This window comes from Centruroides vittatus, unplaced genomic scaffold, assembly GCF_030686945.1.
Source record: "Centruroides vittatus isolate TY-2023 unplaced genomic scaffold, ASM3068694v2 contig_799, whole genome shotgun sequence".
Taxonomy (NCBI): Eukaryota; Metazoa; Arthropoda; class Arachnida; order Scorpiones; family Buthidae; genus Centruroides; species Centruroides vittatus.
The window spans coordinates 922,902-947,103 of record NW_027122516.1 but is presented as its reverse complement, the minus strand read 5'-3'; the positions used below and the strand labels follow the sequence as shown (position 1 = coordinate 947,103).

The following is a 24,202-nucleotide window of genomic DNA, read 5'->3' as shown; positions in this document are numbered from 1 at the left end:
TTATTATGATAATTCAAAATATCAAAAATCTTATTAATATGAATAAAAATACAAATGAAGATATAGAAAGTAGTTTATGATAAAGATAAATGCTTCTGAAGTTAGTAAATGGGGATTATGTTTAAGATGCTGATTCTAATTGATGGTTTGTGTTGAAGTTGATAAATGATAACGCTCAGTTATCATGTTTCTGATGGATATATGAATAAAAAGCCTGATGTTTGACAAAAATTTACTTAAACAAGCTTTAGATATAAATTTAATCACATTAAAATTTTATCTTGAAACTTTAAGTCAGTGCTCCTCGAGGCTGGAAATACGTTAAAATATTAAATAAAATATAGAATTATGCTTTAAAAATCTCTTAATATTGTATAAATTAATGTATATAATTTATATTTTATGTAGAAAATAGAAATTTTTTGATAGGAGTCATGATAGGAGACAATGGCAATGATTTATGTAAGAATATAAATAAATAAATAAAAAAGAAAGGAATTTAATTAAAATATAATTTCTATATAATTCAGTATTTGTAAATTTAAATTAGGTATTTTTTAAAATCATTATTCGTATTAAATTAGATTGATTTAATTCAGATTTTTGAATGAATTAAGAATGCATCAAGACACCTGATGTCATTATCAGAATAAATTTGAATTTCTTTAGTTTGATATATAAATTTTAATACATTTTTTATTTACCTCCTTATAAAAGAAATTTTTTTCGATAAAAATTCGAATATAAATGTTATCGAGTTGATCGATTTTTATTATTATTCTATTTGAAATAATGATGTTGGAAAAGAATGAAAAATCGGATTATTCAGATTTTACGTGAGCAAAATGCTATATAGGGGTATAAATTTACCCTTCTGCGTAGTTTATCTGTAAAAAAAATCCCGTTAATAATGCATTTCTTTCGTTATTAATTGGTGCAGAATAGGCGATTTTACAAGCTTAATTTTTCAAGCAAAACTTACATTTTTGATAATGAAATTATCAACATAAATTTACTGATTAAAAAATATAATTAATTCATTAAATAACTTTTATTTTAATATTTTTTAAATAAATAAAATTTAATAAATAATGCCGACAAATAATAATTTAACATTTTAGTACGAATTTTCAATAACAGATGGAACCACTATTTAATGTTATTAAAAAATAATAATAATTTTAAAAAACATTATTATTATTTTTATTAAATAAAAATAATTGTAAAAAAATAAATTTATTTATTATTATATAAATATGAAAAGAATTTACTTTTTACTTATATATTAAATAAATTACTAAATTTAAAAGTAGTTGTTATATTAGTGGCGCCATCTGATGTTAAATTGCAAACTTGTTTAAAATTGTTTTAAAATTTAAAACCGATGGCGGATTGTAACCTCTTTAGTTATGCACGCAATTCCCAGCAGATGGCGTTTAAAATTTAATACTTTTTCTATGAGAAATTTTCTACGACTTCAAAAATTCGTAGTAAATTAATAAATTCGAATTTCAAAATTCCGAACCGTACGTTAATAGAAGAATTAAATAGAATTCTAATGCAAAAAATTGTTTGGTCCTATCTGCTTCCCGTTTTCGAGAATTTTTGAAAAAAAACGGTCTCCCCATAGAAAATACATTAAATTTTTAACGCCATCTGCTGGAGATCGCGTGCATAACTGAATATAAATTGATATTTTGAATTTATAAATTATTTACGGGGAAAAATTAACACACTTTTATTGAAGAAATTAATATTTATATTTATATATATATACATATATATATTTTTAAATTTACATGTTTTTTTTTTGTTCATTAATATGGCATTGTACATTAAAAAGTACACACCAAAGAAATGTGCGTAACGAAAACAATTAAAATTTATAACAAAAAATTATTAAGAAAATTAAATATTATTACCGAACCAAAAAATATATATTTATATATATATATTATTTAAGATGTTTTAAAATACAGTTTAAATTTAAAATAAATTGATGACGTTTCAAAAGCGTGATAACGTCACACACAGACTACATAATAGGGAGACCTAGATTGGTCATGTGATCGTTTAAATTTGATTTTTCGTATTTAGAATTGGAGAATCTTCCCCCCCCAAATGAGGCGGAAGTATTTGACGAACAATTCTTCTAGTGTTTTTTGTTTTACTTCCGGCCGATCGATTCGCCAAATTCAATCAAGAAAGAGGATGTACATTAATTTTTTTTGGTATTTTTTTTCTTTTAATTTGAAGTGATGTCGATGGTTATCAAGTTGTTTCCAAATTTTCTAATTTTAGAGTGCAGAGACGTTCAAAATCCGCCGCTTCTTTCTCTAATGCTTCTATCAGAGTTTGGGCTGATTTTCGTTCTACTGAAATAAAAAAATAATTAATTAATTAAAAATTATATTTAATGTTTATAATGCTTAAAGAGTGTGTTTCTTTAGTGTACAGATGTACATTAAGACTGCGTAACAAATTACGTATTATACACCATACTGTGAGGTTGTGTGATAATATGCATTTTGGGCTGAAATTTGAAAAACACTGTAGACCTATAAATTCCCACTGTCTTTCTTTAATATTGAGAACGGAGTTAGATAGATGAAATTCGAGACCAGATATACAAGCAGAAAGCTTGAAGCAGGAAGCCTCGAGTAACTATAACGTAACTTCCGGTTCAAACCGGAAGTTACGTTATTCCAATTAAAAAATTTCTCTTGAAAGGAATTAGATAGGTGACAGGTATAACTCTCTTGTTAACAGGAAAAGTATGGTGCACAGGGGCAAACCAATACTAATTTGAAGTGGAGAGCATATATTTTATTATAATGAATTTTTCTACCGAAATCAGGTCAATTTTCAGGGGAAAATATTGTATTTTTTTAAAGTATAAATACCAAAATAATTGTGGAAATATTTACTTAAAAAACTGACCACAATTTTAATAGAGAAGGTATTAATGCGGCACGTTTTATTAATTTTTTTCTATTTTTTCAAATAAATGAAAAAACTTTCAAGAAGAACTTAGGCTTTAATCAAAGAAGATTGAACGTTAATGATATCTACTTAGGAAGCACTATCACTAATGAAAAGAATGCTTTTTATCTGTATCAATTCTACTCATTAGTAGTCACCATGTTGCATTCTACAAACTCTTCTTTATAATATTAAAGAGTATATCGCGTGCTTTTATAAATAACACAGATAAAAAGGGGGGAAAATAGTAATAAGATTTTTACAAAATTAACAATAAAAAATTGTTTTTTAAAAATAAAAAATACTTTAAAGATAATAACGAAGTTATACAATTTTTTTTTATTTTAAATTAAAAAATAAGCAAGTAATAATGAGTTTAATAAAGATAACGAAGAGGAGAGATGCTCATAGTCTGCATCATTATATAAAATTGATGATGAGGTCGTTCTCAATTACATAAATTGTAATTTATTTTTCTTTCTAACGAAATTAGTTTGTTTGATTAAACAGAATCACACGATAAACTCATTAACTTAGATAGGATAACATGATGGATAAGGCGCAATGTAGTTGAGGTGAGCCTGTAAGGCGCAATGTAGTTACTGAAGACTTTAAACAATGATTCGTTTAGTTACATTCCTCAATGTAGTTGAGGTGAGCCTATATAAGGCGCATCTGAACTGCATTGTGGAGTGTAACTAAACGAATCATTGTTTAAAGTCTTCAGTAACTATTGATAGAAAAAGTAAACTTGACAAAGTCGATATTACTTGAAGGGACACGGATTGGTATTTATCTTTACTATCTGAGATTCCTTTCTCTCAAGAGAATTTTCGGTTTCTCAAGAGACAGCACTGGAACCATTCAATAATACGAAAAAAATATCAGAGTTACATCACTAAATCTGTTCGAAAATAGAAGGGGAAGAAAGTAAAAAAAAAAAATACCAATTTCTATTCTTCAGTTTTCTATAGAAAGTTGTGTCACGTAACATTTAAAAGACAAGTAGAAGACAGTTGTAATTTGTTTAAGATCTGTTTGAAATATTTAAGGCATTAATCATTATGGTCATTCAAGAAGTAATTTACACTATTTTAAAGTAATTTCAAATGAAGTACACTAATTATAATTCACTCGACGCAAATTATTCTTCGTATACAATCAATTTAAATTTACATTAAAACAATGAAAACTTTTAATGGATTTACTTTGTACTTAATGTAATTAAAGAAAAATTATAAATTAATTAAAAATAATAATCCATTTTAAATTTTGCTGTATATAATTTCAATATATTAATGACTAGATTTTGATATTATCAATTTCTTTTTTTTTTTTTTTCAAAACATCTTTATAAGTTATTTGTAAATGTGTGTATTAACTGTGGTTTTTATAGAATATATAATAAATATTCAAAAGTTATATCGTATCACAAGTTAAATACTGTATGTAAGAATACAGATTCTAAAAATATTGGATGAGGCATTACTAAATGCAGGAAAACTGAATATTTCTGCATATAGACGGTCCTCTGCGAAATATGTAAGTGAAAGTCTAAAAGAGAATAATTTTAATCAGGATTGGTTGATAGTACTATTATCTTAACGCCGATTGGTTAGTTTATTTAGCAAAGTTATTTTCGGCCAATCTTCGATAATTTTTGTTTAAAAACTATTAAACAAATTCGAAAATCGATCATCTGACAAATTAATAAGTAAACAAGTTTATAAATTCTTTTAAAACTATTTAAAACTAGTATTTAATCATTAATTTGTCAGAAGATCGATTTATATACATAAGAATTATTTTTAATTTTGTCTTAATAATTACGTTTTAAGCTATTTCGATCTCAAAAGTAAACTTTTGAGATCGAAATAGCTTAATTTTCTAGTCTAAACTGATAAATAGGACTATTTAATTAGGGTATGATTTAGACTTGTGTCTCTAATCTATAACATATAAGAAGGCCTTCTTCTTCATCATCAAGTAATAATGAACAATGCACTTCTTTTTTAGGATGGAGTAAAGCTCGAGGTCCTAACTTATATCTTAATTAAAAAATAATGGTTTGTGTTAAATGCATGATAATTTAAAATCAACGCTAAATAAAAATGTTCTCGAGTAACGATTCCGTTTATATTCAAATATAATTAAATCATTTTTAAAATTAATATAAAATATTCATAATTACTTCTCTAAAAGCTTAGAAAATAATTAAATTTTTCAATATAAAATTAGAATATTCTCTTCCTCCATTACAGAAATTTAACGCTGGTTATTATGAGTGTTATATATTATAAATGATTTCTGGTTAGCATTATCAAGCTCATTTAAGCCAACTGAATTATCCTGATAAGAATATAGTTTTCGTTAACAATTTTCTCCTGCAATCAACTGAGCACAGAGATATCGAATGACAATTTTTGTGTGTGTAATAGGAAAATATCGGTTTGTCCTACTTAATAAAAAGTTTATAGATACTTTAATCGAAAAATCTATAATTAAATGCAAGTTTAAAATAAATTATCAAGAAGAATTCTGCCTTAAAAATTCACCTCTTGATAATCTTGCTTGTAATATATAATTCTCTTTTTTCAGAAAAGTAATAGTCGCTTCTTGTCTTCTTAACTGTAAAAAAGTTATTTAAAATTTAAGAATAATTATTATTTTATTCATTTTTTAAATAATTATTTTGACAATAATTACCAAATTATGGAGTCTAAACACTTCCCTTTGCAATCGAGTTAAACACGTAAATTGGGCCTGATAAGACTCTAAACTCTTCTGTCTCCTTCAATACAAAAAATTTTAGAAAATTTAACAGTATAATTGCTTTAAAATGCGTTTAAATTTAAAATATATTTTACAGAAAAATCTGTAATCTTACCATATTCTTAATCTTACCATTTTTCAATTTCGTCTTGCATAGCAGTTAAAGATTCGGGTTTATCCCAGTCGTGAACACCGGGAAGAGGAGGATAATGCCCTGTTTTATATCAAAAAAGCTTCAAATTTCTGATAAAATTTAATCAACTAAAGATATAGTTTAAAATGAATAATATATTTTACCATCAAATGGTGGAAGATAACATAAAACAGTAGTGTTTTCTCTTCTCTCTTCTAGATCACTGTTAACACGAAAGAAACGTAATATTTTTTATATGCCCTAATTTGAAATGGGAGAAAGATATTAATAAACACAATTCAATTTTGAAAATTAAAAAAAAAAACAAACTTAAATTAAAAAAAAAAATATTTTATACATGTGGTCTTTCGTTAAATGTAGCAGATAATACGCATTAAAAATTTTCAATGACGTTTAGCAGGAAATCTATTAATTTTGATTGTTATTGGTTGAAGAAGTAAAAGTGGGTGGTACTACATGTCTTTACGTATACGTCTGAAATAAAAGTAGGCGGAAATATCTCTTTATTTGTCTATTTTTGCAATAAAAGTGGATTGAAGTATGCCTGTCTCCGCCCAATTCTATGTAAATTTGTAACATATGATAGATTGCGGAAGATCGTTTATCATCTATTTTTATACGATTTTTCTAATATAATATTCTATTCTGATATTATTTACATTTAAAATAGTTATCAGTTCATCCAGTATATAGAATAACATAAATATATATGTAAATTTTATTATTACAATTAATTATAAACATCGTTACCCAAATCTACTACACAGTATGACATCGTCCGTGAAACCATTCTTTCTGAAGAAATTCTGTGAAGAATTTTTTGCATGAACTACTAAAGCATCGTATGGTCCAACCTGAGATGGATTTTTCAATCTCTAAAAAGTATAAATTGCGTATATAATTACCAATTTATGGAGCAATATATCTTCTATATTACCATCACAATGAATATATCTTTACCTTAAGAAAATACTTTCCTATACCACACTTTCTATAACGCTTTCGGACGGTCAACAATGATAAATGAACGACTTTAACTCCTGGAATCCTACAGAAATTTTGTAGAAATTAATTATTTATATATTTGAATAGTTAATAGAGAAGATAGCTTACTTATAATTTTTATGGAAAGTAGCTGAAGCAATTAATTTATGTTCGATTCCTACGTGAGAAGGCAACAGACAGTACGTTTCTTGAGCGATTCTTGATTCCTTTCTCCTGGATGCTACAGATCTAAGGAATGTTTCTAATCCTCTGGAAAAATCATCGTGATCATCTTCCTCTTCCATTTCGCTAAAATTAAATATTACAAAATTCAATAATTAATTATAAATGTAGAAATATTAAACACACATTTAATTATATGTTAAGTTAAGTTAGCAGGTTTATATAAGAATTAAATACTCCTACATCATTCTATATATTTTAATTAAAGATTAGCATATTGTAGGATGATAATAAACATTTAATATTCCATACTTTCAGCTCAAATAATTAATAAATATCTAACTTATCATTATATAAAGATACGTATACGTGAAGCCCCCCCAAATTATTATTATTTAAAGTATAATTGCTAAAACCTGAATAAGAAAGACTAATAAATTAATATCTACATAAATATTAAATTAATTTAATGATTTATATAAACAATCGTGCGATATTTTCGGAAATAATATTAGAATTTATAGCTTAGAAAACAATGGAATAAATAAAAAGTAGAGACAATAAGTCGAGAATTTTCGCTTCAGGTAAAGAAAATAAAATTGTTTGAAGTGCAATTTTATTTACAAAAAAACGTGAAAGAACTACACTTTGATTTTTCAAATGTAACATTTTAAAGAATTTCAAAACACAGAAGTTTATAGAGAAGCATTATAATGATTGTAGGAAGGAAAGGTGCATGCACAACTAGCAGAATAATGAGGGAATAAATAGCTTTTCAAGTTTATAAATAATATAAGATTATTGATAAGATTATAAGATTCATGGCAAATAACAAATTGATAACTTGATTATCCACATTTCCTTTACTGATACTCCAGCATCGGGAGCATCAGGAGCATACTTCAGCATCTTCGACAGAAAATAAATAAATAAATAAAGTATACGCGCGATAAATGGGAAACGATACAATATAAAAGGTTTATTGACCGAAAAAGAATTTACCTTTCTGATTCGGAATCGACAGAATCGCTAAAAATATCAGAAAAAGGCGATTCTGCATGGGAATATCCGTCCGTTTTACCATTATCACTGAGTGGAGCGGTGATTGGGATATTTTTATTCAGGAAGACATTTCTCTCTGGAGTCGCTTCTCCGCTTCTTCTGTTCCTAACCGATTAAATTAAGTGAAGAAATTATAAAAATAATAATAATTAGATAAATTAAAGGAAAACTAATTAGCATTTATATTTTTTAATCTACAATATGTTAGCATCTCAGCTTCTTCTTATCTTCCTTATCGCTAAAAATTGTCTTGAAATGCGAGTATTAATGATAAATAAAAATGCTTTTTAATGAGTAAAATTTATAAAAGCAAACTTGGACTTATTTACTTGGATGATAAAATACTTATTTTAAATTTAAGTTAAGTTAAATTTATTTATTTTAATGATTTAAATATTTTTATAATAATTATCTCCTTTTGGCAATACACATTTTTCTTGTTTTTTAATAAAATTTTAAATTTTTTTAAAAATAACGATGTTTTAAATTAATTAAATTTGCCTTTTGGTGTATAATTAACAATTAATGAAAAAATGCGCGATAACTCGAAAAGGATATATAAAAAACACAGAAAAAAATAGTAAATTACAAAATAAAATTTAGAAATAATTAATAAATAGACGGTTCTGTGCTAAATATGAATGATAAAATGATTGAAAATATTTTTAAAAAAACTGTAAAGAGGATTGGCTAAATCCTGTAAAGACGTAGTCAAAGTTACAACGTCATTTTGAATTTCACCAATCGTCGTTCAGACGACTATAATTTTTTTTTATTTTTCACATTTCACAGTAAACTGCCTATGTTCATAGGAACTTTTTACTTAAGTTTAGCTCGATTATCATCTCCAAATACTTTTTATACTTAATAAAATTACATTTTATAAAACAGAAGCAATATAAAAGTCTGAATTATATGAAAAAATTAAAATGAAAGTAAAAAAAAAATTTTTTTTTCAATAAAATTCTATATAAAGACATAGAAATTAGATTCTTGTTAGAAATAAAAATTCAAAAGTTAGAAAGAAAAATGATGTATTTGATAACAAATTGAAAAAATTTTTTAAGATTTTAGTAACAAAATAGAACTATTTCTTAAAACCAGTATAAAATTCTTCGACGATAAATCAAGCTAAAAATATACCAAACTTTAGCAATAAATCAAATCAAGAATGGTCTGGACTCTTAAATACTTTAATAAAAAATCAATATATTATATTTATAAAAGTTTTTTAATGAAATTATAAATTTAAAATTATTAAAAATTCAGGTTAAAAAAAAACTTTTAAATATATTAATTTAAAACAACAGAAACTGAAACTTTTATTAAAAAATAATATATATATATTGTTATAGAAAAGTGAAGCGAAATTTATGCTGATGCAGATTTTGATTATGGAAAAATGATTTTTTCTGTAAGTGGGAAAGCATTCAAATTAGGATATTTTTAAATAATTTTGAGTTATTTTAATATTTTAATATAAAAATGTTTTAAAATAAGAAGTAAGTTTTTCTATCTTGTCTCCCACCTCCTCGTCCGCATCCTTCCTCCAGCTGCATCTCTCTTCTTCCGCATCCATATTTTTTTCTTTCTTTACATTCTCATCCGCATTCCTCTCTTTCCAAGTGTGTATCTGCATTTTCTTTTATGAATTATCATCCATATCTTTCTCCTTCCTCATCGTCATCCGCATCTTCATCTGCGGATAAAGATGCGGATGGAGATAAGGATGAGGAAGGAGAAAGATGCGGATAAAGATGCGAATGGAGAAGAATATACAGTTTTATTTGCTTCAATAACAAATGAAGACATATAATTCTTACCTATTGTAATAACAAATCAAAACAAGAGAGAGCTCGAGGTGATGCAGTAATCAGATAAGAAAGTTTTCTTGACGAAACACTACTCGATTTAAAAATATATACATACATTTCTATTTTTATTCACGATTAGAGGAATCCTTAAAGAAAGATGCTATCAATTGCTAACCAGAAAATTAATTCGAAGTAATGTAAAAGATCACAGATATTCTTCTTATGCAAATATTTGATCGATTATGTATCAAGCTGTGAGAAAATTGAGTTTAAATCAACTCTTATAACTAGATATTGATCAGCGACAACATTTAATTTGAATATAAATCCATTTTCCATTTAAAATAAAGTAGAATGAGAGTCATAAAGATCAAAATTGAAAGATGCTTCTAAATTCAGAATAATTTTAATAATTTATTTTGACTGGTTTAATAAACTGAAGCAATAAATTCAGCTTAAAATTTGCTTGCGATTCGAGTAAAAATGAAGAAAAAATCATTAAAATTTAAAGCAGTAAACAGTCGTAGAAGTTGTTTATTACGTTTTCGAGGTTTTATAGAAGAAAAAAATATGTTTAAATTTTAAAAATTAATTGCTTGAAAAGATAAACATTTATCACTCAATTCCTCGGGTCACATCTTAAAACGAGTGGAGAAACTTTTAATTAATTCCGATTCAGTTTAATAAAAAATAAATTTATCATTTTCTCTAATAATAATAATATTAGAAATTTAATTAAAAAATTCTTTTCTTATTTCATATTCTTTGTTAAAGTAGAATCTAAACAAAGACATTCGTATTTTTACATGTAATTAATCGAAAAGTTTTATCTTCACATTCTAGTAATTGTTTCCTTGTTTTTAAGGGCGAGTTAAAAGTATTGAAAGACAGAATTTACGGGTTCGATAATTGCTTTCTTCTCGCATTTTATGCATTAGTTAATTTAATTTTTTATTTTTTATTTTTTCGAGCGCCGTTCTTGCAGATAAAAAAATCAATTGGTCAAGCTGAAAGGAAATTGCATTAATTACGCGATGTGAAAACTCGTTCGTATCTTTTCTGCTTACGTAAAAATTAAATTATTAATCTTAGTAACAAGTAAAAAAGCTGGTAACGTTATTACTGGACTTTACAGGCATTCTTTATTTGTTTTCATCCCTAATAATTGCTACCATTACCATTAAGTCTTCAGATTGGGTCGGGAGATATTGCGGGGATGAGGGTTATTTCTCCCGAACGTATAGCTCGATTTTCCTGCAAAATTTCAAAAATTTTCGACAAAAGGAACAAAAGTTATTAAGCTTCAAATTAGATAAAAAAAATCCTGTCCCCCCACACACACTAGCATCCATATAAACTGAAAAAGTCCCTAATTTTTTTGGCATTTCTTGGAGTTTTCAAGACACCCGAGTCCAAAAATGTAAAAATTTCAGGGGGTCATTTCAGTATATTTTTTTAAAAAATTGAATAAAAATAGTCCTTAAAATATTCTATTTTTAGCTAAAAGAAAATGGATCCGGAGCCGTTTATGAATGGCTAAAAGTTGTCCCATTTGTCTTTTTGTGAATGGATAAATATGTTTTTGTTTTATTTGTAGAATTTTGCTGGGATAGAAAATTCCCTAGTATATGTGATAATAAATTTGCAGTGTTGTAGGCATAGATAAAAATAAAATTGCGATGTTGTACGTACTTGAACACATTTATCTCGTTTTCTGGTATGAAGAAGATGACGTTTATCGGATAATAAAATGAAATATTGCACCTCTAGCAATATCTATAAATGGACCAAACCATCAAACAACAACATTAGAAGCAATGCATGGTTTATGTTTCAATCCTTGGATTTAGAAAGATTTTTGTGTTCCTATTGTTACAAGATACTGCTTGTAAAAGCATGATAAATAGAACAGCGAGCAATCATATCATAGACATCAAATATTTTCTAGGGAAAAAGGAAGAAAAAGCAGGCTTATGAGAAGCATCACGAGAGGTTTTTTCTACTGTAGAAGAGTGAAAAAACATAAAAATATTCTCCACAACCTGTAAACAAAATAAATAAGTTAATAAGACAATTTGTAACGATATGGGCAGTACAAAGACTTAATTTTGAATCAGGTTGGTGAATTTATGACGTAAAATGCTTCATAAGATCCTCACGAGCCTCGACCAATAGCAAACAACGTGTCATAAATTGAGAAGAGCATTTACATTTACTGAGCGAAATCGAAAATGATAGAAGGAGAAGAGAGCCAATAGGGAGCTCGGATTCTCATTTTGGGAAGAGGTTGACGTGGTTCGATTCGTCTAGTAACTCGTTCACAAGTTAAGTAGCGAATCACGTAACTTGTCTGCTAAACGTCACGTGTTACGCTACGTAACTATGTACAGGAGACTCGCATCTGGGAGAAGAGAGACTCTCGAGAGATGCTTTAGGAGGTATGTTCATACACGTTTCTCTCTCTTGGATTTGTTCCAGATTCTGTGAAAATGGGTTATAATTACAACTAACGTTACGAATTTTGTAACAGTTGCTACATAAATATCTGTGGAATGTTTAATTTCAGACTTTATGCTTTATCTTACGCCTACTCCAAAAATACGTAAACAAGTCTTAGTGGTACTAGAATTTCGTCTTTGAATATATAAAAATATATTTATTCTTATTTAATATTTTAAATATTACTGTTATCTTGTATAAATGATTGTTATTTTTTAAAAATTAATTCAATTTTTTAATCGAAATTTATAGAAAATTCTCATTGATAGTCAAGAAAACACATCGGATGTTGGAGAGATGAAATGCAGTTTCGAATAATATTTTACTCCAAGAAATTTGATTCCAAGAGCTTTCAGAAGCTTAAAAATTTTGAAATTTAGTGATTTTTTTAAAGGCAAATAATAATAAAAATAAAAGATAATTTATTTTAAGAAAACAGCAAACGTTTCCAACTTGTTCTCATATTCCTCTATAATTTTTCATCTGATAAAGGATCTCTGTACAAATGCCGAATAAAATATATTTATATTTTACAATTTTCATTATTTATATAAGTAAAAAAATATATTTAATATAATTAATTACATTTTTTTTTACTTAATATTATCGTTAATTTTTAAAATTTGCTTAATGATGCGATCGTATATTTCAACTCATTAATGAACACATCGCTAATAATTAGGCGATTTATAAGCTTACTAAATGGCTAAAAAATTGAAGATAAAAATAGATTCCGACATTCTGTTCAAGCTCTTAAAGGCAATTTTTTAATAATTAAAATGATTTAGTAACAGAACGTAAATCATTTTTGATTTTCTCTCATTCATTCAACAAGATAATTGCTACTATTAATGATAAAAATAGACGGTAAATTGCTTGCTAATTTTAGTTTATGTTTAATTTACTTCTTAATTTTTTTTTCTTTGTATTAGAATTTATTCTATAAACTCATTACCATTTCTATAAAAAAAAACTCTAGCAAAGATTTGCTCAACTTTCCAGGCCAAAAAAAAGTTGTGTATGGCTTCATACGTTGTGATAAGTAAATCGTCATTAAGTCCGACCCTACTCGAGATGCGAGGCATGTATCCCCCTTCTATCTCCCCACCCCTTTGACCTTTAACCACCAAAATTTAGTAGCACCAATATCCCTAATACAAAAATCTCCCTGCAAAATTTCAGAAATTTTCGACCAATGACACAGGAGTTATTAAGCTTCAAAGAGGGTGAACAAAATTGTGTCACCTGCACACATTAACCTTTATACATACAGAAAAATTCCTCAAATTTGTTTGCATTTCTGGACGTTTCAAGGTCCTCTCGGTCCAAAAATCTATAAATGTGGAGGGTTACTTTTTGACCGATCGCCATACTTTCTGTTATATAAAACAGCCAGGAAAGCAGGAAGACGAGTATTTACTTATATATTACGATAAAATTTGTACATAATATTATGCCCTAAAAAATGAGAATTTATTTATTTAAATAAAATAATCTTTATCATTAAAAAAAATACAGAAATTTCTTTTATTTTTACTTATTAAATCGATAGTATTCTGTCAAGGTCATATATATATTTATACTTAAGGATGTGAAATCAATTTACAAGTACAAAATACGAAAATTTAGGGGGGAAATAAACGAATTTACCTGGAGGACCAAGGGCGCCATTCGTCTTGAACAGGAGATATTGTAGTGCTGCTATAATCATCGTCTCCAGAATGATATTTCGGAGTGGATGCTGCGGATCTATCATGATCTTGAGTGGTGGTCACGATACTGTTGACACTTTTTCTGTTATCGTTTCCGGTTAAGGGATTGTTATTAATCTCTAAAATATTTAAATTAGCCTTTTAGAACATTAATTAAATGCTACAACATTAATTTATTCGACATACGTTACGTATACACTCGATACAAAGCCATTGTTAAGTTATAATTTAAGATGAAAGCATTAAAAGTTTATGAAATTGCTTTCCTCCGTTAAGAAACATGCAAAAATAAAAATTTAAACATAAATTTAAGAATATTATTTCCTTAAATTTATTTATTTTTTTATACGCTTTTAAATGTATTTCCTCGTAAATTTTCTATTTAAATCATTCATAAATAAACATAAGCTCTGAATAAAAGAAAGCACAGTTAAGAGAATTTTATTTATTTACATTTTTAACACTCAATTTTTAAATTTTAAATCACTTAATAAGCTTTAAAAATTGAATGTTTTAAGTAAAAAATATAATCGTATATTAATTTAAAGTAAATATTATAATATGTTTTAATAAAATTAATATTTCCGGGCCTACTGTCGTCCGTCTTGCTGTCCGTCCGCTCATCATTCGTTAGACGGAGATACTTCAGTTTAGCGCCAAACCCGGTTTAGCGCCAATTTTAGAAGGCGCTGAATCGATGTTTAACTATACTAAAATAAAATTTGAAATTATTGGGTAAAAATTCTTAAAGTTTTCAGTTCAAATTTTACGTACGATAAACATTTATCGTCTTCTGTGTAATGTTTGCAGAACAGTGTTTAAATTTTTAAAAAATAATTAGCTATCTTAACGATGATTGGTTTGGAAAGAAAAGTAGGCGTAATATAACAACATACCACGCCCACTTTATTATGTATTAATAGTATAACGTTGTTAAATGTTTTATGATTCTTCTCATGCAACAAATAATGTGCCATTATTTTTATTAATTTAAAAATTATCTTTAAAATTTGTTCATTTCTGATAAATTTTACAGATAGGGATGAGTTTTATAAATAAATTTTAAATGATAATGACGAATGAAACCTTCATTAGGTTCTACCTACTCTAGATACGACACACGACTCTATCTCCCCAACCCGTTGACCTTTAAACACCAAAATTTAACACGGTTAACCACCCTAATACTGAAGTCTTCTTGCAAAATTTCAAAAGATTTCGACAAAAGGCACAGAATTTATTAAGCTTCAAACAGGGTAAACAGAATCGTGCCCCTAAGCACAGTAACAGAAAAATCCTCCAAATTTGTCTGTATTTCTAAACGTTTGAAGGTCATACGAGTCGAAAAGTGTATAAATATTGAGGGATGGGGTCATTTCTGATCGCTACCATCGTTTAAATTTAGAATATTCCGTTTACTAAACGTATAGAAAGGTGAATAAAAGTGATCTTACCTCCTAAAGAATCTTCTCTGGAACGAGAACTTGGGCTGCTGATTATTTGGTTTTCCCATTCTTTCAGAATTTCTAAAGAAAGTTATTCGTTATTAAAAGATAAAAGAATTCGTTATAAACGGGTTTTTCGACTCTTACCTGAAGTATCTCTTAGGAGAAACAGTGTTTTAGATCCTTCTACGCAAACAGTTCTATATAAAACTTGAGCTGTTAAGTCGGGTAGACACGTATCATAAAGGGCAACTACAGCGTGTAGTAGATCACTCGGTGATGCTATCTGCAAGTGAATAAAATAATATTCAATTTTATCACCGAATAACGGTAATTTAATATTGAATAAATGTAAATATGGTTAATTATCCGCAGCACATCACGTGTTTCAATTCAATTTTTCTCTTCTTTTTTTTCATATTTATGTATATTTTTTCGAATGTTGCGTGTAATTTTGTTACCTAAATTCGATTTCTATAGAAGTATAAAGTTGAATAAATAATGAAAGCATTTATTCAACATGTACTTGTATACTCATTGATTTCCTGAACAGTGAAATTATATCTAAATCTGAATATATTAAAAAAAAACTTATTATTTTCTGTGTAAATTTAATACATTTTAAGGTCTTATAAAGCTGTAAATTGTGAAAAATTGTAGGGGAAAAATTTAAAATTTTTACATTTAAATCTACGAGTATTTTATACTTTATTAACTGACTTAATTTAATTTTATAACAAAGAAAAATCGTGTTAATTTTTCTCTTTATGCTTAAATTATGATGAAATTCTTAATGATGTCTTCTCAGGAATGTCGACAATTAAAATATTTCCGATCATGTGATTTTTCTCTGTACTGTTTACGTTAACGTTAGCAAGTTATATCGACCCAAATACAGCTTGGACAAGTATTGATCGCTTAGACTGCTGGAAAACTTAGTAAATGTGTGATATGACGTCATTGTGTGTCCACGATGGATAGGATCTTCCGTAGAAAAGCCGCAGTCTTTAATAATAAGGAACGGATCTCTCTTTTTTCCCCTATAAGAGAACATGTAACCTCTACTACTACTACTAAAATTTTTACCTTAATTCGTCTTTAATAATTAATTTGTATTAATAATACAGATACATTTTTATTCTTTAAGCTGAATTAGTTTAAAAGTAAAAAGTTTGACCGTTTTTCTGCTCGAAACGGCTGCTGTAACGACTTTTTTTTAAGTGCCTTAGTGTTTCACCTGATGCTCTTTTGCTTACTTTAATGAACCGAGTGGCGACTCAGCCTATTGATTCTATAGTAGCAGCTTAAGGGCAAAGAGCCTTATCGAAAAATACATGAGTTGAGATGAGAGAAATGTATCAAAGAGTTTTAGAGATAACGTTATGAGCTTGTTGTTATGGCATCGTTATATATGATAACTACTTCAACCTGTAGAAGTTTTATTGAATTTGAAACTTTTTCTTTAGTAAATACACAAAGAAAACTAAACTCTTAATATTATTCAGGTTGATACCATTCTGTATTTGTTACGTGAATTAGAATTTTAATAAATTTTAATATCAATAATATAATTTCACATATGTACAAGCATTTTAAGAAATTTCATAAGACAAACAAACGTATATGCATATAAAGAGGACAATAAAATTCACGAAATGTTTTAAAAATATTCACAAATAATTTAAATATATTTATTTAAAAAATTCTCAATATTATTAAATAAAATATTTCCCAATATGAAAAAAATTAATATTAAAATCGAATATTTAAAGCAGTGGTTCTTAACCTTTTTAGTGGTCAGCAACCCCTTTAATTTTAAAACAAGCTCTTGCACCCCCTTAAAAAAATGTGTATATTTTTTATTTAAGAAAAAATATTTATTGCATAAACAAATGCCATGTTTATTTACAATATATATTACTATATAACATAAAAAGTAATATTAAAGGATTAATAACTCCCCTGTAAAAGCGTCTTTCCCACAAAAGTTAGAGTAAAGCAGGAAAGCCGAACTCACTTTTTCTTATTAATTACTTATTCTTTAAGAATAATATCGATTTAATAAAAGAATTAAAGCATATAAAATCTAATTTAAGAGAGAAATAAATGAGTAAAAATCTAATATAAAAGTTTTATTCCAGTATCTTGTTAAACTTTATAAAATTCATATTTCTCTTGTTAGTTAGGGCCATAAAAGCAGTTTTTACAAGCAATATACTAGTAATTATTGCATTTATACTCACCAGGAGAGATGTATGTGAAAATGCTGTGGGATTACTTGTTGGACATACAGGTTATAATGCTATATTTAGCTACTGATATGAGAAACCCATCTGTTTTATTTTTCAATACTTTCTTATATCTTTATATACAACATAATCATTACATATTTTTAAAAGAAAATTTGATACCATATTTACAGAAAAATATACTAAGAAAGTAAAATTTTCTGTAAATAAATTTCAATAACAAAGTAAAGCGATTCTTTTCTTTAAAAAGAAATCAATAATTTTAAAGTAGACATTAATATAAAGTGAAATGTAATTTGGCGTCAATCTCTGGAGGTGGATAGACATCATCTATTGCTCTCTAGAGGTTCTAATAAAAAATTTCCGGTTAGTCACGTATGTTTCGAAATATATAAGAATTTGAGTTATATTTTTTGCCTTCAATCAAGTTCAATAAACGAAAATATACGAGAGAATAATGAGAAACAGTATGGTATCACTCTACAGAACATGAAACTTGACAGAGCATTCTACCTTGTCAATCTTCACACGTTTAAAGTTAAATCTTTGCAACAAGCAAGAGGTATTATGTAGCGTAATTTTCAATTTGTTCCATTTAATTGAATAATTTTTCTGCAGTATTTTGTTTTATAATGTTTCACATCTTTCTAAAATTAAAATCACACATAAACATTTTCCATTCAATTATTCTCATCTTAAATCACTCGAATCATTAGAAAAACTGTTCATTATGAAATTTATCGAAGTAATCGAGAAGTTTCATTAGACTTTGTTGTTCGTATTGATGATATATATTTGGCTTTCAAAGAATGATGAATTGTGTTCTACTCTTACATTAATTCTAAAAAAATCGATAATAAAGTAAAAGTACTATCGGAAAATTTAAGTTAGATAAAGTTTTACTTTTAGAAAAGTCATTTAATAATTAAATATAGCTCATAGAAATGTTATAGCCTACACATTCTGTTATGAAAATAACAGAGAGTATATAAATATAGATTTCAAACTAACCATAAAATATGTAAATTTAAGAAGAATTTCTTTGAAATTAAAATATTACCTTATAAAGTAAACTGTAAACAAATATATACATATTTAAAATATAATTTTCACGAAAAATAGAAAAATGCAAATATTTTAATATAAATTAAAGATGGATCGATTCGTTTAATAGATTCGTAAGAATAACAAAGGATTAAAAGTTACTTTAAAAATATATCTTTAATTCATTGATTGAATATATAAATATAAAGTTTTTTTTTTGTTTGCTCACGGATCGAAGGATTTTAAAATGGATTTAATATAAACTATTTTTATAACTGATAAAGCTAGGAGAGCGAAAAGAGATAGCCAAGATGTCAGAATGAAAATATTGAATTTGTTACACATCCAGGAAGGTTTGATAACAATTTAAGAAGTGAAACTGTCAAGAGATACATTTCGTATTCTGAAAATTGTCATAGGTTCTGTCTAGCCTAAGGTGATGCCGAAGAGATCAACATCCGGATTAAGTTTGGAAACTGATATTTAAATTGTAAAATAATAACGTGAAAAAATATATATATTTTAAAATGAATTATCATTTTTAAACGGAAATTAATCTGTCTATTTTTAATGAATAAAAATATCTAAATTGTTCGTTTAGTCAGTCGTTAAACTTCATTAAAAAGTCCACTTTATAAAGCTGAAGAGGCTTGGTTATAAAATATTTTCTTGTAAATTATAGTGAAACGGTGTTGTAAGACTGAAAAAATAGATTAAGTGTGTATGTGTATAAGATCAATCTTTGTTCCTTAAACCTTTCACTAAATGTAAACATTTCTCTCCTACTTTTTTCTACCATTAACCAAGTGAGAAGTGTTCAATAAGAAAAAAACAGCATGGGTCATTTACTATTTGTTAACACAGCATCAGATCTGATCAAGTGGCTGCTTTTAAGAGACGAAATATAGTAAATTGTAACAATAAAAACTTTATTTTTTTATTTAAAATTTCTTAAATTTAAGGATTTTTCATCTCAAATTAAATTCTTGAAATATTTAAAACACTTATTAAAAAGTTCTTTTTTAACTTGGATCAGGCAAAATGCATACGTTTTCATTATCAGTAAGAGTACGATAAATGGTGGAGTTTTAGTTTTACTTTTATCGAATTTTTTTAACCAATTAGTGATTCGGATTAATAAATAAAAATGTTTTTGTAGTAATACTTAATGGGTGTGACTGTCATCGAGATTTTTCTTCTATGACACATCCATTATGTGATTGTATCAATGTGTCTTCCTCTAGGGCAAAAGGGGTGTGACATGTATCTAGGCATCATCCATTCGATAGCAATTGTCAAATTCCGAGAACCTATGTTTTAACGTTTTATTTTATCGATAAAGTATTAAAATATTCCTCTTTCTCTACATGCTTGGGATTAAATATATTTTCCATACATATCGGAAAATTGTTTCCTCAAGAGATTCTACTGAAATATATTGAGAGAATTTACAAACCAATTCGAATAAATTCATATTCTCTAGCGTGTTATCCTATCAAATACATTAAATTCTTAGAAGTTTCAAGCTTATAAAGCACTAATTTCCCTCCAAACAAAGCAGAATATATAGATATAGAAGTTAGTTTTATGACAAATATATACTTAATAACATTAAATAACAAATTTATTTCTAAAAAGTTCTAGATGAATTAACATTTTTAGGAGTTCTTTTATGGTCTCTTACTGTAAAATTTGTTTATGTATTAAAGAATTAGAGCTTAGAAGAACAAAAGTTTGGCTAAACATTGCAATTAGACATCTGTTGACAACGTGAACGACCATTTTACAACCGTCATAAAATTTTGTCATCTTCTTCCTCTTCAGAGATGCTATCTTATATATAAGAGAAAGAGAGTAAAAAACTTTTTACTGTTCTTTTTCTGTATGATAAAAGGCAGAGAAATATTGTTAAGTGAATAAACTGAAACTTAAAATAAGAATTTTTTAAATTGATTCATTTTAAAATATATGTTCTCGATTTTAGTAGTGCCTTACTCCTGTACATCATACTTTTCCTCATAGCATAAGATTCATGCCGGTCAGCTATCCGGAGGAAATTTCTGAATTGAAATAACTTGGTTTTATAGTTAATCAGGGCATCCTGCCCCTAAACTTTCCATATCTGGTATCGAGTTTCATCTATTAGAGAATAGAGTAAGGAAAAACAGATGCAGTAAGGATTTGAAAATTTATATAAAGTTAAACTTTTAGATTGATAATTAAGTAAAATATTAATAAAAAACTAAGTATTTATTATTATTTTAATTAGAATTAAGACATTTCTAGACGTTTAACAGCGTAGCATTTATCGAACTTTTTGTAGTAAACGTGTAGAAGTCATTTCGATTTGCTGTGCTTCTACATTTATGATCATTTATTTACTTTATCCTGCTAGGAAATAAAAAAAAAGGAAAATATTCCAATATTTTATTGGATAGCACGTTACGACTTCTACTTTATTTCTTACTACTGAAAGGTAAATCTTCACTAACCATTCAGGAATTACGAGAAACTGGAGATGCATAGGACGAAAGGAGAAGAAATTATCGATCAAGATAGCTAAAAATGTGTTATATTATAGTCTAAAATATCAGAAATTCTATGATGGAAAGCGTGTTACGTCTTGTTTCCTATTACCGGATTTAAATATTAATAAATATACCAGACAAAGTTTAGATTGTCAAAGATTGTATCTTGCTTCCGAATTCTGTACAGTAACAGAAAAATAACAAAAAAATTAAGCCCACGCCCATCTTCTGTTAAAGCAGGTCTCTCACGAACATGTCACGTTTTGCGTGACGCACAGTCTACATCCAGAATAATTTATTTGTCAGTATCCAGACAGAAAAACATCATTCTGCTCTTATACTGCAAGAATATGTGAAAAATAAGAAGTTCACTATTGCGGCTATAAACGCCCTTAAAACTTTAATTAATAAATAATTTCTTAATAAATATAATATAAATAAGTCTAAAAATTTATTAATTTAAATTATATAATTTGTTTATTTAAGTTTCTTGAGAGGTTAAAGGAATTTTTTTCAATTCCCCTGGAGATTGGCTTTTACGAAAGATGTGGATATAGAAATTGTGGAAAAATCTCAACAATTTTATAAATCTTAAATAAATTATTAAGGTAAATTATCTAATTTATGTATTAAATTACCAAAATTTTTATATATAAGTTATAAATTTATAGATTAAAAGATCTTTTTTTCGGTGCTCCTGAAGGTTGGCTTTCCTACACAGAAGGTTGGCTTTTCTGCACAGCAGGTTATAAGATTGAGTGAAAATCGCAATAATTTATTTGAAAATTAATTTATAAAAATAATAAATTTATAATAATTTAATAAGAAATTTAGATAATTTAATTCATAAATTTATACGCTGTTTAATGTATAGAAACATAATTAGAACGATTTTTTTATTAGAGGAAAAAAGATAGAAGAAAGTCATTTGTGCATTTGTTTAAATTACTTTCATAAAAAAAATATTAACTCAGTTTTTTTTATTATTATTATTATCTTTTATAATATTATTTTCAGAAAATATCAAAATTTAAATATTCCATATTTAATTTCTTTTATAAGGTCAGATAACAAATTTTAAGCATTTATCAAAAACAAATTATTCATTATTAATTGAAATATTCTAGGATTTTTAGGATCAAAGCATCTCAAAAATGTTTAATTTTCATTTAATAACGTGATTTTATTTGAATTTTTTAAAAATAAATGATGGAAATGTGAAAAAAACGGGATTAATCAAGTGATGCTGATACAGAGAATGATGAGGATGAATTGATTTTAGATCGGCTCATTTAGATATAGAAAGTAATGAAGACAAGTCTAATGATGTAGGAAAATGATGAAAATAAGCTGATATAGAAATGCATGATGTAAAAATGATGAAGATGAGCTAATTTTACATCGCTCATTATCATTATATTCTAAAGTATCATCACCTTTTCCCTATAAAACATCATCACCTCCTTCCTCATAGTATCACTTTCTTCCTCACGACATCTCCTTCTTTCTCACAGCATCCTCTTCTTTCTCATATCATCATCTTTACCCTCTACAGTATCATCACCTTATCCTCCATAACTTCATCTTCATTTTCATGTAATATTAATTAAATAAGACAACCAAAACTACGCCACAAATAAGAAAAATTCAGTAGAATCGCTACAAAAATCACTAATAATAATAAAAAAAATTATATATTACCCAGAAATCAATCATCAATATACAAAAATCTAGAACGAATATTCCAATTTCACAGAAGGGAGGATGCTGAATTAAAATTCCACATTCTCACTCATCAATCACACTTATTAAAGATTTCAACAAGTCCAAAATAAGCTAAAATTGGGTCAAAAAACACCAAGATCGATCTAGTGGCATACAAGAGAAGATAGTTACGCAACGTTTCACGTACTGTACATCTACTCGTACCAATTCCTACGACTGGTGTAGACTTAAATAACACGATAAGAACAATTTCCAATTTCAAAACCCGTGTTTAAACAGAGAAAACAACATAAATTAAACAACACAAGCATCCAGTTTTACTCGCTTACATTTAAAAAAATCGATACGAGTGATAGAACACGTGTTCCAAAAGAAAAAAAAAAAAACAAATAAAAATACACTCCTCCCTAAGAAATTTGTCCCCCTCCATTCGAAAATTGTATGATTTATTAATTATCCATGCTGAATTAGTGTTAAATTAATCTACCGTTTAGCAATAAAACTAGTTTTTAAAGTAAGCAAAGTCTCACTCTCTCACCTGTTCCGAATCGAATCCTCCTAAATTTAATTTGCTCCACTCGTCTATGTTGGCCAGGCGTGACGTTTTATCACCCCTTACGAACTTAGCAAACTCGACAGTGACGGGCAGTGCCGTTACCACATCGCCTTTCTTTCCTTTGAAACGTACGCGATCCGCTATAGATACGGACAACATGCTAGATACAAACGTCCTGCATCAACTGATCCACGCCGGCCTTCTAGGCCCTTTACACCTCCAAATACAACGCCATCTGGTGGACGGCCATCTTGATTTCGTATCCCGTTCGTTCATTGGTTAACTTGTTTAGTGTTGGGTCGATAATGTACCGCAAGAAGTGGTTGGTTTGTATCGGATTTAAATTTGAATTTATTTAAAAAAAAAAAAAAAAAAATTAAGATTTTTATTGGAATATTATAAATAATTATATTATTATTTTTTTTAATATTAAATTTATAAAATTATTTAATTTTGTTACAAGTACATAGTTGCATTCTTAATACCGAGATGG

The 24,202-nt window shown here is 27.1% G+C and overlaps 1 protein-coding gene across 2 annotated transcripts; it reads right to left on the bottom strand.

Moving 5' to 3' along the window:
* Positions 1-2,007: 2,007 nt before the first annotated feature.
* On the bottom strand, positions 2,008-23,903 carry LOC136981837 (uncharacterized). Of its 2 annotated transcripts, none has more exons than XM_067278222.1 (13): positions 23,692-23,903; positions 15,755-15,893; positions 15,617-15,688; positions 14,101-14,281; positions 8,078-8,242; positions 7,022-7,201; positions 6,869-6,956; positions 6,659-6,783; positions 6,052-6,110; positions 5,887-5,968; positions 5,689-5,773; positions 5,538-5,610; positions 2,008-2,375 (listed from the first exon to the last, which is right to left on the bottom strand). In XM_067278222.1, exons 1-13 carry the CDS (start codon positions 23,866-23,868, stop codon positions 2,272-2,274), a joined length of 1,530 nt encoding a protein of 509 aa, XP_067134323.1. In that variant the 5' UTR covers positions 23,869-23,903; the 3' UTR covers positions 2,008-2,271. The 2 variants fall into 2 exon arrangements, with proteins under 2 accessions (XP_067134323.1, XP_067134324.1); XM_067278223.1 differs by having other exon boundaries at positions 8,078-8,236.
* Positions 23,904-24,202: the final 299 nt, after the last annotated feature.

Excerpts from the sequence above, each read along its gene's own strand:
- LOC136981837 (XM_067278222.1), bottom strand. The coding sequence starts at position 23,868 with ATGTTGTCCGTATCTATAGCGGATCGCGTACGTTTCAAAGGAAAGAAA. Across the intron at positions 14,282-15,616 it reads CAGAGAAGATTCTTTAGGAG|AGATTAATAACAATCCCTTA; the intron begins GTAAGATCACTT and ends TAAATATTTTAG. Across the intron at positions 5,969-6,051 it reads TTATCTTCCACCATTTGATG|GGCATTATCCTCCTCTTCCC; the intron begins GTAAAATATATT and ends GATATAAAACAG.